A 14,599-nucleotide genomic window follows, 5' to 3' on the forward strand; every position below is an offset into this window, starting at 1 on the left:
CCACAATCTGCACCCACAATCTGCACCCACAATCTGCACTCTGAATCTGCACCCACAATCTGCACCCACAATCTGCACCCACAATCTGCACTCTGAATCTGCACTCTGAATCTGCACCCACAATCTGCACCCACAATCTGCACCCACAATCTGCACCCACAATGTGTGAGTGGCGTTGCGTGTGTGAGTGGCGTTGCGTGTGTGAGTGGCATTGCGTGTGTGAGTGGCGTTGCGTGTGTGAGTGGCGTTGCGTGTGTGAGTGGTGTTGCGTGTGTGAGTGGCGTTGCGTGGGTGAGTGTGGTGTTGCGTGGATGATAGTGGGCTTGCATGGGTGTGAGTGGCGTTGCGTGTCTGTAAGTGTTGCTGTGTGGGTGAAAGTGGCACAGAGCCTTTGATGTGGCCTGGCGCAGGAGAAATGCTGCTGCTGCTAATTAAATACAAGAGCGGCCGGGAAGCGTCCGGGAAACACAAGTACGGCCGGCCACATAATTAGGGGAGGAGAAGCCGCACAGCACACGCTGGGAGAAGCCCTTTGATGTGCTGTGCGGCCGCGATGCGCGCTCTGTGCTGGGGGAGGGGGGAGGGCCATTAGCCTGAACTCGCGGCAAGATCAAACGAAGGGTGGGAGGGACATTGAGGAACAGATGGCCATGAAAGTGTATGGGCCAAAAGCGCGTGCCTGTGGCCACGTGCACTTGAAGAAAACGCCACGAAAAAATGCGGTGGTTTGACAATCAGTTCGAGCACTTGAATTCTCGCCATTTCCCATTCCTTCGGAATGGTAAAGGACGAGACCTAAAAACTGGTATGTTTTCCTCTTACTGGCCACACCTCTGACTCCACTCACTGACCCAATCCTCTGGAAATTCCCACCGTCTGATTCTACTCCCACAGTTTCCCTACTTTTTTGTACCCCACTTCGACCACTGGAAACAACATACTGGGATTCTCCCTCCAAAAAGATAGCAATACTTCTCTCTGACGATTGCCAAAAAGCATGAAATGTGTACATGAAAACTTCCAGAACATAGTTTCAAATTATAATTGCTAACTACCTCGAGGCTTTTCTAATGGCTATATCCGGCAGGCCCACTTGGCCGGTAGTATACGGAGGACATTAAACACAACAAATACCAGAATGCTTGGGGAAGGAAGATCAGACCGAATAAAGGACAAAAAGTGAAGTGTTGGGGAGGAAGCAATCAGATTGTGCAAGAGTTTGTACAATTATATTTAGAGTAGAGTGTCTCGCTGTTTGTGCAAAAAGCCAGCCTGTCTGAATATCAGGGAGGGAATGTGGTATAAAAGCCAAAGCTGCCTACTTTGGAAATTTAGAACGAGGTTCGAGTCTCGGCGCCGACTCAACATCCTTTGATTCTGGGCAAGTCAATTAATCTCCCCGTGCCTACAAAAAACAAGCATTGGCATAGCCAATAGGTCTCGCATTTTGGACCTTATACGTGTTTAGCAAGAGCTGTTGGCGTTGCCAATGTTTTTAAGCTATGCTGTACAGCATCGTTGCTGCTGTGCAGCATGTTGAAAAGTGTAATAAAAAAGTGTTATAAGCATTTTGTTACCTTATATATAACCAAGAAGACAATATGTACAACCGAATTAAAAAAGAAAAAAAAAAGTCTTCTAGTTGCTTGCACTGCTGCTGCCTGAGCTGTACCTGCTCCATGTGAGAGGGAAGCTTGCACTGCTGCGGCCTGTGCTGTGCCTGCTCCGTGTGTGAGGGAAGCTTGCACTGCTGCTGTCTGTGCTGTACCTGCTCTGTGTGTGAGGGAAGCTTGCACTGCTGCTGCCTGTGCTGTACCTGCTCTGTGTGTGAGGGAAGCTTGCACTGCTGCCGCCTGTGCTGTACCTGTTCTGTGTGTGAGGGAAGCTTGCACTGCTGCCGCCTGTGCTGTACCTGCTCTGTGTGTGAGGGAAGCTTGCACTGCTCCTCCCTGTGCTGTACCTGTTCTGTGTGTGAGGGAAGCTTGCACTGCTGATGCCTGTGCTGTACCTGCTCTGTGTGTGAGGGAAGCTTGCACTGCTGCTGCCTGTGCTGTACGTGTTCTATGTGTGATGGAAGCTTGCACTGCTGCTGCCTGAGCTGTACCTGCTCCATGTGAGAGGGAAGCTTGCACTGCTGCGGCCTGTGCTGTGCCTGCTCCGTGTGTGAGGGAAGCTTGCACTGCTGCTGCCTGTGCTGTACCTGCTCTGTGTGTGAGGGAAGCTTGCACTGCTGCTGCCTGTGCTGTACCTGCTCTGTGTGTGAGGGAAGCTTGCACTGCTGCCGCCTGTGCTCTACCAGTTCTGTGTGTGAGGGAAGCTTGCACTGCTGCCGCCTGTGCTGTACCTGCTCTGTGTGTGAGGGAAGCTTGCACTGCTCCTCCCTGTGCTGTACCTGTTCTGTGTGTGAGGGAAGCTTGCACTGCTGATGCCTGTGCTGTACCTGCTCTGTGTGTGAGGGAAGCTTGCACTGCTGCTGCCTGTGCTGTACGTGTTCTATGTGTGATGGAAGCTTGCACTGCTGCTGCCTGAGCTGTACCTGCTCCATGAGAGAGGGAAGCTTGCACTGCTGCGGCCTGTGCTGTGCCTGCTCCGTGTGTGAGGGAAGCTTGCACTGCTGCTGCCTGTGCTGTACCTGCTCTGTGTGTGAGGGAAGCTTGCACTGCTGCTGCCTGTGCTGTACCTGTTCCGTGTGTGAGGGAAGCTTGCACTGCTGCCGCCTGTGCTCTACCAGTTCTGTGTGTGAGGGAAGCTTGCACTGCTGCTGCCTGTGCTTTACCTGCTCTATGTGTGAGGGAAGCTTGCACTGTTGCTGTCTGTGCTGTACCTGCTCTGTGTGTGAGGGAAGCTTGCACTGCTGCTGCCGGTGCTGTACCTGTTCTGTGTGTGAGGGAAGTTTGCACTGCTACTGCCTGTGCTGAACCTTTTCTGTGTGTGAGGGAAGCTTGCACTGCTGCTGCCTGTGCTGTACGTGTTCTATGTGTGAGGGAAGCTTGCACTGCTGCTGCCTGTGCTGTACCTGCCCTCTGTGTGAGGGAAGCTTGCACTGCTGTTCCCTGTGCTGTACCTGTTCTATGTGTGAGGGAAGCTTGCACTGCTGTTCCCTGTGCTGTACCTGTTCCGTGTGTGAGGGAAGCTTGCACTGCTGCTGCCTGTGCTGTACCTGCTCCGTGTGTGAGGGAAGCTTGCACTGCTGCTGCCTGTGCTGTACCTGCTCCGTGTGTGAGGGAAGCTTGCACTGCTGCTGCCTGTGCTGTCCCTGCTCTGTGTGTGAGGAAGCTTGCACTGCTGCTGTCTGTGCTGTACCTGCTCTGTGTGTGAAGGAAGCTTGCACTGCTGCTGCCTGTGCTGTACCTGCTCTGTGTGTGAGGGAAGCTTGCACTGCTGCTGCCGGTGCTGTACCTGTTCTGTGTGTGAGGGAAGTTTGCACTGCTACTGCCTGTGCTGTACCGTCCCTAACACAGGAACGCATCCCTGGCAGAGGACACAGTCACACACGAGGAAGTGAGTAGTGTAATGCTTGTTCTATGTTGTTTGCTAACATGAGAAAGCATTTTTACCATACTGGGACCGGAATGACATGGACATTTGCTTTACTGTTAGCAGTAAGTCAGGCCTGTTATGTCGACATAGTGATAAGACTCTCCTGTTATGAGTACGGCCCGATAAGGTGCATGCAATATGTGCAACATAAACGGCATATTAGCAGGATAATTACAATTACAATGCTGATCCTGACATGATGAGTTGAATCTCATGTTTAATCTAGAGCGTGTGGCTACTCTGCAGCTTGCTGATACTGGCCTAAGTGACCCTAATGCAGAAGCCTACTCTGCTGCTAGTGGGTCCCGGTATGGAAGATACTAGTATTTCCGGAGGCTAGCGGTCGCATGTGGTTAAAGATTGGAACATGGGCTCTGTGCGAGCTCCCTTACCAGCCAGGAGAGTCACAGGATACCTGTTGTGTCTAAAGGTTGGTGCAACCATAAATTAGACAGTGTCACTGGCCGGTATAGCAGTGTGCTATGTAATCTAAACTAGATGCTGCCTAATGTGTGTATAAGTCAAAAGTGGTGAGAGCGGGAAGTGAAATCGGGAGGGTGAAGTGTGGTGATTACGGCAAAGTAATGTGTTCAGTGTGTGCCCAATAAAAAGACATTTTTAACGAAGTGTGTCTATGAAAAGTGTATCTAAAAATAATCTGATAACAACCAGACCACTATACTGCGTGAAAGCATACAGTTTGGCTGTGACTCCAGCTGGAGGGTGATGGGCAATTACAAGTGAGCATGTTACAAAAGCAAACGTTACGTTACATGAGAGAGCCAAAATGGATCAAGGGAGCAGCAGGGCAGGGGGAGAAAGGACGGAGGGGTGATTTTGCGAGGCTTCTGGCGGGGGGGGGAGAAAGGAGGGGCAGCGGAATGCGTGCGAGGGGAGGAGAAGTGTGGCAGGCAGATGTGCGGCCTGGTGAGGGGGCGGGAATGCGAGCCTGGTGGGGGCAGGCGGATTACGGAGATGCTCGTGCAAATATACATTAAAAAAAACTGCCATCTCGGCGATCTTGTAGAGGTGGTTCGGACAGGCAAGTAGTGTGGAGGGAGGGATGAGTGGGTGGGGAGTGACGGCACAAGGTGATTACACAAAACACGCAAATAAAGCTGCAGAAGCGTGCAAATATACATAAAAAAAAACGGCAATCTCGGCGATCTTGTAGAGGTGGTTCGGACAGGCAAGTAGTGTGGAGGGAGGGATGAGTGGGTGGGGAGTGACGGCACAAGGTGATTACACAAAACACGCAAATAAAGCTGCAGAAGCTAAGTAAACAGAACACTTAGCAGAGGGAGGCCAACTAAGAAAAACAAGAGCGGCCGGGAAGCGGCCAGGAAACTAAGTACGGCCGGCCACATAATTAGGGGAGGAGAAGTGTGGCAGGCAGATGTGCGGCCTGGTGAGGGGGCGGGAATGCGAGCCTGGTGGGGGCAGGCGGATTACGGAGATGCTCGTGCTTGTGTGGTCACGTGACCCGCTTTGTGGCCACGTGACCTCACATGCACTGTGAAGAAACGCCAGTGGTTTCACTAGCCGATCGAGCACTTGAATTCGATCCTATCCATTCCTGCGGAATGGGACAGGCTCGACCTAATGAATAACTGTCATGTGTAATGTGATTGTCCTCATGTAAAGCGCTCCAAAATCTTCGGCTTCTAGTAACTTTCAAGCACTAGAATTGCACGAGAGCCTGTGAGTGACACTAGTGTGTGTGCAAAGGAGGTCTTGCCGTGTAGCGCCTAAACAGAACCGTCTTCTAAGAGGAGTCACTGAGCTCCAGACAAATACTATTCTCACATCCCTACCCCCAATGATAATGAGGGGAGTAGGGCGGACTTGGGCCTCTTAAAACCATCAGCATAAAGCTTTGCAATTGAGTTCTCAGCATTCCCGGTGTGAGCCGTTCTTTTGCCAGATGTTTTGTTTATTTACTAACTTGCTGGCAGGGTTTTGTCTCTTCTCCCGTCGTTCATCTCTGCGACAAAGGTGGCCCAGCACCCTGCAGAGTCTCTGTAATCGCCCAACCTTCGAATGAATTAACTGTGGTTGTCTGTTGTGAGCCTTCGCCGTTAGACCTCTGTAAACAAACCTGCACGGATACGTTTTTAACGTCCTAGCCTCTTGGGTATGGGGTGTAATGTGTGCAAACCCAGAACCCCCTGCTTTGGCGTGGCCGGTCAGCCCTTCCGGAGCTTGTGGAGAGCTCCCGCAGGAAGGAGGGTGGGTGCGGCCCAGGAAAAACATTACAATGTGTTTTCACACACATGCTAATGAAAACATGAAACACCATCCAAGTGTGAGAGGCAAAACGATAAAAATATTAAAGATGCGTGAGGCAGATTGCTGAAAGAAAATTCCTGCACAAAACATTGGATCAAGAATGAAGTTAATTCTCCAAATTAAAATGAGCCCACAGGACAACAATCCCCTCAATGAGACACCCGCTGCCTGGAACACTCACACAAAGAGAAGTTCCAGAGTGCAGATCACGAGCATATTATAAATAATAACAAAAAGCAGGTATGTGACAGTGAAATATTACATACATTAAATATATTACAGTGAAATACTACACAAGTAACAAATATATACTAAATACTAACGATGTAAGCATAACATTACGTTCCCCCTTATGAAAAACTACAAAAACAACAACAACATAAAAAGAAACAAAACTGGTTAGTTTGATGGAAATAAAAATCTCCAAACCGTGTAGGAATGGAAACAGTCTGAACCGGTCTCTGACAACCAGACTCAGTAACAAAATTATTATTTGAGCTTTGTTCTGGAGGATGTACATTTTCAAGTGCATGAGAATCAAAGTCAGACAGAGATTGAAAAACAGAGACAACTGAACCTGTAGTTGGAGTCCCAATAGGTTTCGGAGAACCTGAAACAAAAAGTGTGGGTGAAATGTCATCCAATGTATTGTTGCAAAGTGCTTAGGTGGCATTGTCATTATTACAATCCAACTACCAAGCAGTGTCAGAAACAGAAGATGTTTCAGTGGTGAAAACACCCTTAGCTTTAAGAATTTTTTATGCTTGTTCTTCATTCAATCGTATTAAACTTCTTTTACTCCACCAAGCCTTTCTAGAAAGTAATGTTGAACCTTTAGATAGCTTGCAAACGTGGACAGGAGACATGTATTTCAATTCACCTTTGTTGACTCTGTTAGGTTTCCTAACCAAAACCCAATCTCCCATCATATGCTCAATTTCTTTCTCATTATGTTTTTGTCAAACCTTGCCTTGCACAAATCTTGCTGGTCAGATACTATGTTCAAAACTGCGTTAAGACCCTGACCTGACTTTTCTTTAACAGATCTTAGATCTTTCACATATCAAGACATGAAATAGATCTCTGTGCTCTCTTGAGAAGAAGTTCAAAAGGGGATGCTCCTGTAGTGCTATGTGGTGTGATTAACCCCTTGCATGCTGATGACGGCCCCTGGCCGTCATGCATCACGGTGGGCGTGTGCTGATGATGGCTGGGGGCCGTCATGATCCTGCCGACTCTTCAAAATGGCCGCACAGCGCGAAAATTCACGCCGCATGCAAGAATAAGACCACAATTTTTGTTTTAAAAATTCTGCCACATCAACCCCCATTGCCAAAGCAGATTGTACAACTTCTCTCTAAAATCAGTTCATTCTTTCCACCGAACCATTTGAGGTAGGAGAATACAATGCCATCTGAAGATGTTTGATGTCTAGAGAATTGATAAAGTGTGTCATGCGAGATGATGTAAAATGTGTACCATTGTCGGTGACCAATTCCTTAGGAAGATCCTCAATAATAAAAACAGTGGCTGCTCGGACAGGTAACATTGTTGGAGGGGCATGGGCCGGGCTGGGTGGGGGGTAGTGGAGTTTGACGTACGACGGAAAAGTGGAGAGCACAGAAATAAATAAAAGCACTTACCTTGCGCTCGCAGCATCGCCGAGTCGACGATGCTACGAGCGCAAGGTAAGTGCTTTTATTTATTTATTTTTGTGCTCTTCACTTTCCCGACGTATATCGAACTCCACTACCCCCCCACCCAGCGCTGCCCCGCCGCCCCACAGTGTTACCTGTGCGAGTCTCCACTGAATAAAAATGTTCTCCAAGAACTTGATCACCAAACCTGTATTCGGAGCTGACACAAAGTCAAAATGCACCCACCTTGAAAACACTCTATTAAAACAATCATATATCTTTTTTTCAGATGACAATAGCTCAAAGTGACCTGTGAAATCTAAGGAATCCTTGTCCTAGACATTCTATGATATGGGCTCCATGCGCAATGGTGTTTCATGAACTTTCCAATGCTTGTCAGAAAGCAAATAGGTTGTACATTCATTGACCCATTTAACCACCTGAGACTCCATGGATGGCCACCAATAAAAATTGTTTCAGGTTTTTCGATGTGCTATTTACACTCAAGTGGCCTTCATGAGCTAGCTTAATAAGTGCCTCACATATAGATGTAGGTGGAACGCATCTATTGTTACACATGAGCACTCTTTTGAGCAGCGACAATTCTTGTGAGACCCCTGAGAAAAAGCTTTCAAGTGACTTTTCAAGTTTCTCTCCTTGGGTCAGCCTTCCTCCATAAAATGCAATACTTTCTGGAGAACTTCATCACCTTTTAGCATCCAACCACTCAAGAGTGGTGATGGCACCTTTGCCATTCAACAGATCTTGAACCTTGGCAACTACACGTTCAACATCCTCTTGGATATCCCCATCATTATTCTTACTTACAGGCATTCTAGACAAACAGTCAGCTCTAACATTCTTCCCTCTTGGGGTATACTTGATGTCAAGGGTGTATTCCTGAAGATGCCAAAAGAACCTTACTAGGCAGACAGAAGCTTTACCTGCACCATTTTCATTAAGTAGATATACAAGGGGTTTGTGATGAGTATAAATTGTGAAATTTGCACCCCATAAAAAGGTTTTGAACTTTTCCACCGCCCGCATACAGGTCAATGTTTCCCTTTTGATCATATAATAATTAGGGTTCCCAGTTTTCAGTTTATACTGATTTTTACAGATAAATACTGACAAAACTTTTTATTTTCCTGTCTGTAATTATTTTTAAATACAGAAAATAGGCCTTCTTTGGATGATTTATTTCTACTGACAGTCTTGAATGCCAGCTTTGTAAGTGCACAGATTTGGAGGTAGGGGAGATTAAAAAAGACAATAGATTTCCTAATTAAGCTTAATTAAGTGCAGATTTACAGTTATTTATGCTATTTTATAATGCAAGTGTTTTAAGATAATGCCATTGCACTGTATACTGAAACCATTTGGACATTCAAATGCGAGTAAACATTTATCAGTTAAATAAATGAGGAAAAAATACCTATTGAAGCTTCATTTAAACAGAAAACACAAAATAAAAACAAAAACATCCTGAAAAGATTAGCAAAAAAGAAATATGGATCTATACAGACGGAAATGTCAACAAAAAAAATACCATAAAACTGGGAGCCCTAATTATAATTCATTTCTGCCACTCTCAAACAACTTGATGAAAAAGTCACAATCACTTCTTTGTCAGTCACCCACTGGGACAAGACAGCACCCAAACCAATTAGATTGGCGTCCACCATTAGAAAACATTTTTGCCAGAAATGAATGGAGACCGTCCTAGTTCAGACAAAATTAATTCTTTCAATTTATCGAAGGCCTCTTTCTTCTCAATCAATCAATCAATAATAATTTGTATAGCGCGCTACTCACCCAGTCGGGTCTCAAGGCGCTGGGGGAGGGGTGCGTTACTGCTCGAAGAGCCAGGTCTTGAGTTGTTTCCTGAAGGAGAGGTGGTCCTGGGTTAGCCGTAGGTGGATGGGGAGGGAGTTCCATGTCTTGGCCGCCAGGTAGGAGAAGGATCTTCCTCCAGCGGTGGCTCTGCAAATGCGTGGTACGGCAGCGAGGGCGAGGCTGGCCGATCGTAGCTGGCGGGTGGGTGTGTAGAAAGTGAGGCGGCTGTTGAGGTACTTTCGGCCCATGTCGTGGAGAGCCTTGTGTGAGTGGGTGAGGAGTCTGAACGTGATCCTCTTGTTGACAGGGAGCCAGTGGAGGTCTCTCAGGTGGGTGGAGATGTGGCTGCGGCGAGGGATGTCCAGGATGAGTCGTGCGGAGGCGTTCTGTATGCGCTGGAGTCTTTTCTGTAGTTTGGCAGTGGTTCCCGCGTAGAGGGTGTTCCCGTAGTCAAGTCGGCTGGTGACGAGTGCCTGGGTGACTGTCTTCCTGGTTTCTGTGGTGATCCATCGGAAGATCTTACGGAGCATGCGCAGGGTGTTGAAGCACGATGACGATACGGCGTTGACTTGTCTGGTCATCGACTGGGAGGAGTCCAGGATGAAGCCCAGGTTTCGTGCGTGGTCCGTAGGCTTGGGGGTGGTGCCCAGGGCAGGGGGCCACCAGGAGTCGTCCCAGGCGGAGGGCGATGATCCCAGGATGAGGACTTCCGTCTTGTCTGAGTTCAGTTTCAGGCGGCTATTCTTCATCCACTCGGCGACGTCTTTCATTCCTTCGTGTAGGTTGGCTCTGGCGGTGGCGGGGTAGTTGGTGAGGGAGAGGATCAGCTGGGTGTCGTCAGCGTAGGAGATGATGTTAAGGTTGTGTTGGCGTGCGATGGCTGCAAGGGGGCTCATGTAGACGTTGAAGAGGGTGGGGCTGAGTGAGGATCCTTGTGGTACGCCGCAGATGACTTCGGTGGCCTCGGATCTGAACGGGGGGAGGCGGACTCTCTGGGTTCTTCCGGCGAGGAACGAGATGATCCACTCCAGTGCCCTCTCTTGAATTCCGATGTTGCATAGACGCCGTGCTAGGGTGCGGTGGCAGACAGTGTCGAATGCTGCAGAGAGGTCCAGGAGGATGAGGGCCGCTGTTTCCCCGTTGTCGAGCAGGGATCTGATGTCGTCGGTGGCTGCGATTAGGGCGGTCTCGGTGCTGTGGTTGGCTCGGAAGCCAGACTGCGAAGGGTCGAGGGATCCGTTTGTCTCGAGGAAGGCGGCGCGCTGTTTGTTGACGGTCTTCTCGATGACTTTGGCAGGAAAGGGGAGGAGCGAGATGGGGCGGACGTTCTTGAGGTCGGTGGGGTCCGCTGTTGGTTTCTTCAGGAGGGCGCTGAGCTCGGCGTGCTTCCAGCTCTCCGGGAAGGTGGCGGTGTTGAAGGAGATGTTGATGATGTCCCGGAGTTGGGGTGCGTTGACGGAGTCGGCCTTGTTGAAGATGTGGTGGGGGCAGGGGTCGGTTGGTGATCCGGAGTGGTGATTCTCAGTGCTCCACACAAATGTCACCACCCCTTTCCTGTGCAATGACCTGAGGGGTTGCACAACAAAAGCATATCCATCAATGAATCTGGAATGATACTCACTCAACCCAAGAAAAGACCTAAGCACATCCTTGCCATTGGGTGGAAGTGCATCCTTGATGGCTTGGATCAATGAGAATTTACACTTAATACCCTCAGATGTAATTCTGTGCCCCAAAGTATCCAATTCTCTGGCCAAAATGTTACACTTGTCTGTTTTCAACATAATACTGATCTCCTTAAACACAGACAATTTCTCAATATGCCATTATGTTCATGCATGCTTTCTGCAAATACTTAAACATTGTCTTGGAATGCTTTTACCCTATCAATACCTACCATAATAGTGTCCATCAATTTTTGGAAAACATTGGCATCCAAACCTAATCCAAACAACATTCTCAGAAATTTAAAATCACCAAAAGGAGTAATAAAAGTTTCCAATTCCTGTAATACTGTGTCAAAAGGAATTTGGTGATATGCTCACCTTAAGTCAAGTATGCTAAAAAGAATAGCTTGACCTAAGTTTGCAAACAATTCGTGATTTTTTGGTAATGGAAGGCAATCCACTATTATGTTTATATCGAGGGTGCTCAAACCTGCACATAAGCAGATCTCATCTGACTTTTTTCCTCACACTCACAACGGGATTAAACCATTCAGCTTAAGTTGTCTCATGAATTATCCCTTCAGTAACTACATGTTTTAATACAACTTTGAGATCATTTCTCACACTTCAGGGAACTGGTCTCAACTTGTGTGCCACTGGTACCGCATCATCTTTGAGTCTGATCTAATGTTCCAATTTGTTATGTTGTTAATTTTTTCTGGAAATTCTTTAACAAACATGTTCACCCCTTCTTCTGAAGAGTTTTTGACCACAGAAGTATGAGAGGGTGCTAGTACAATCAGTGTATCTGAGCCCGGGACTAACATCAGACCCAGGTTTGACAAGTCTTCCCAACCCACGAGATTCTTTCCTTTACTTGCCACATACATTTTTGTAACAGCTTTTTTGCCAAGACATGTTAATGTATCAAAAAAGTAGCCTAGCCTGTCCCCAAAGGATTTAGGGTTGACATCAGGACCCTTCAAAACAATATAAGATCCCCATAATTAAAAAAAAGCGGTCAGATAAAACAGTGATCGGGACTCCTGAATCGGCCATCATATTAAGTGAAAAGTCACCCAACAACACAATCACACTAAGGCCCTTTAACATTAGAAGTTTTCCCGAGTTGCAACTCTGCAGTTAGAACAATTTTAAAAAGGTCATGCAGTGAATCATTTACATTAAGGTCCAGTATGTTCAGCCTAACTTTTTTTTTTTTACACCTCTGCAAATTCCCTGAAAATGTCCAATTTTTTTACATTTGTTACAGAGTTACCCAATGGCAGGGCAACTCTCATTATTTCCCAAGTGGGATTTGAAACCACAGCGAAAACATGCTTATTTAATTCTCTGTTGTGTTGAACCTGTTCTCTTGTCCTTTATAGAGACAAAACCTAGAGTCTCAACCTCAGACAGAAGATTTACCCCGACATTCTGCTGAATGGACTGATCTTCTGTCATAAGTTTGCTTGAAACTAATGAACACTCTATCCCTTTTACGATGTCCACGACTTCCAATGAAGTGGGGTCCCTACAAATTAAAAGACGCTCCTGGATTTTTTTCGAAAAACAACTGTACAAACTGATCTTCTTATGTACATATCCAACGTAGCACCAAAGTTGCATGTTGAGGTTTACAATCTTAGAGCAGACACAAATTCCTCTTCACTCTCATCAGCAGTTTGTTTCCTCCTAAAGAAATTAAATCTCTCTAATAAAACACTGGCTACTCACATAATTTCTTTGACAGCCTTGCTACCACTTCCGTATATTCATCCCAGGGACCAAGTTGATCAGGTGTGGCTTTCAGCCCAGGCAGTTTGCCAAGTATTTGTTGCCCTTCCTGACCTAGATGGCTTAAAAGCAAAGCCACTTTCCTGGTAGGTTCAAATTTGGTTGCATCTAGTGCTAAGCAGTTTTCAAAGTAGCGTAACCAGTTTTTCCATTTCATTAGAGACTTTCCTGGCTATTGTAAAAAGGCTGGAATGTGAATCAAATACTGATTTGCAGCTATGATGAGAGACAAGGGATGCACTGGAAAATAAGCACGTTCTTATACATTGGTTTCCCTGATATTTTCAATACAATCTTTCATACAAATAGGTTTTCCAGAGGCAAAACGATAAGAAAATTGGCAAGGTATTTGTCAATGGAATTAAATAATTCAAGAAATCCAGCTGGCTAAAATAAAGATATTCCCCATAGCATGTATGGCACTTAAAATCCGGCTTGCTAAAGTAAAAATTCCACAAAGCGGTTTATGCCAGTTTAAAACATAAATTAAATCTGTACCTTATGGAAGAATATCAGGTGTGTCTGTCACCGAGAGTGCAGGTTGGGAGGAAACCTCTGACAGCAATAAAAATGGCCGTTGTGGCGTCACACATGCGTTTTGACGTGTGTTTCGGCAGTCGATTGGCTTGCAGTATATGTATATGCCCAATCCAAGATGGCTGTGCGAAAGTGTCACCAGCATAATGACCCAGTTCCGCATGACTGCTGATGCTTGCAGGCTTTGGTTAATCCAGGTAGATTGAGCAGATGTGTCACAAACATGATGACGCGATCTCACCCGTCTGCGGATGCTGAGTAGGCTCTGCAACAGGATTCGTTGGAGCTTCTTCACACCCTGGGCTAGGCGCGCGAGCTCCTTCATGGGCTGGGCTTTGAATTTGGCCCCCAACACACACCCGACAGTGTGCTCCAAATTAACCCCTCCCATGCTGACGGTGCTCGTGTGCTGATGACGAGCTGAGCTCGTCATGGCTGTTAGAACGCTCACACGCGGGGATAATTCCCCTGCTGTGCTGAGTGTCTAAGGAACCGGCGTGGCCGTGACGAGCTCAGCTCGTCATCAGCACACGAGCACCGTGGTTGATGACGAGCTGAGCTCATCATCAGCACCGGGACGCTGTGCGTGCCCCCGCCCCCAGCACAGCAGGGGAATTACCCCCGCAGAGAAGGGGTTAAACAAGTTACAACAGTATGCGGCAGGAAAGCCGAAACAGTGTTGAGAATGACTGCGACTACAGGACTGCACCGGCACTGCTTGCAGCAAGAAAAGCAGATTAAAAAACACAGGAGACTGTTAGCACAATGTACACTCTGGACTCCTTACAGGGCCCATTGGACTTCCGCTAAACATTTTAAACCGGGTCTCTGGGAATCTGATATCTGTTCAAGCTGCGGAAAACAGTCAGGTAACCTACAACATATGTTACTCGATTGGATGGATGTCAGCTAAATTATCTCACAAATTCTGCATATGAAATGGTCCCCTGACCTAGCCTCAACTGCTCTGGGTATCTTCCCCTCTGACAGTGACTCTAGGCTAGACAAAGTGGAACACTTACTGTGGGATATCCTTGTCTCCACCAGTCTTAAAGCCATCCTATCCGAGTGGAAAGACCTCACCAAACTTTCGGTCCATGCTTGGAGTGAATGGGTCTAAGGTACCAGGGAAGTGGACAACTGACTAAACTCCTACCTAAAAATCACATAGAAGAGAAATCTGGTCTAATTTGGACGCTTACATCTCCAACGTATCTTCCTTGTAGGTGCCTTCCAATTCCCATCTTCCCCAACACTGCCCTCTCCAGACACCCACTCCTTTTCACCTCCCTGCCC

The 14,599-nt window shown here is 47.2% G+C and overlaps 1 protein-coding gene across 1 annotated transcript; it reads right to left on the bottom strand.

Annotated features, from left to right (window-relative positions):
- Positions 1-1,410: 1,410 nt before the first annotated feature.
- Positions 1,411-13,694, bottom strand: LOC144790901 (uncharacterized). The gene is made up of 4 exons (XM_078665543.1): positions 13,545-13,694; positions 2,489-3,023; positions 2,100-2,392; positions 1,411-2,013 (listed from the first exon to the last, which is right to left on the bottom strand). The coding sequence occupies exons 1-4, from the start codon at positions 13,692-13,694 to the stop codon at positions 1,639-1,641; spliced, it is 1,353 nt and encodes a 450-aa protein (XP_078521669.1). The 3' UTR covers positions 1,411-1,638.
- Positions 13,695-14,599: the final 905 nt, after the last annotated feature.

Source organism: Lissotriton helveticus, chromosome 11 (genome assembly GCF_964261635.1).
Source record: "Lissotriton helveticus chromosome 11, aLisHel1.1, whole genome shotgun sequence".
NCBI lineage: Eukaryota > Metazoa > Chordata > Amphibia > Caudata > Salamandridae > Lissotriton > Lissotriton helveticus.

Coding starts and splice junctions, on each gene's coding strand:
- LOC144790901 (XM_078665543.1), bottom strand. CDS start 13,694: ATGGGAGGGGTTAATTTGGAGCACACTGTCGGGTGTGTGTTGGGGGCC. Junction 3,024..13,544: donor TACTCAGCATCCGCAGACGG/GTGAGATCGCGT, acceptor TCCCTCACACAG/AGGGCAGGTACAGCACAGGC. Junction 2,393..2,488: donor TTCCATCACACATAGAACAC/GTACAGCACAGG, acceptor CACACAGAACAG/GTACAGCACAGGGAGGAGCA.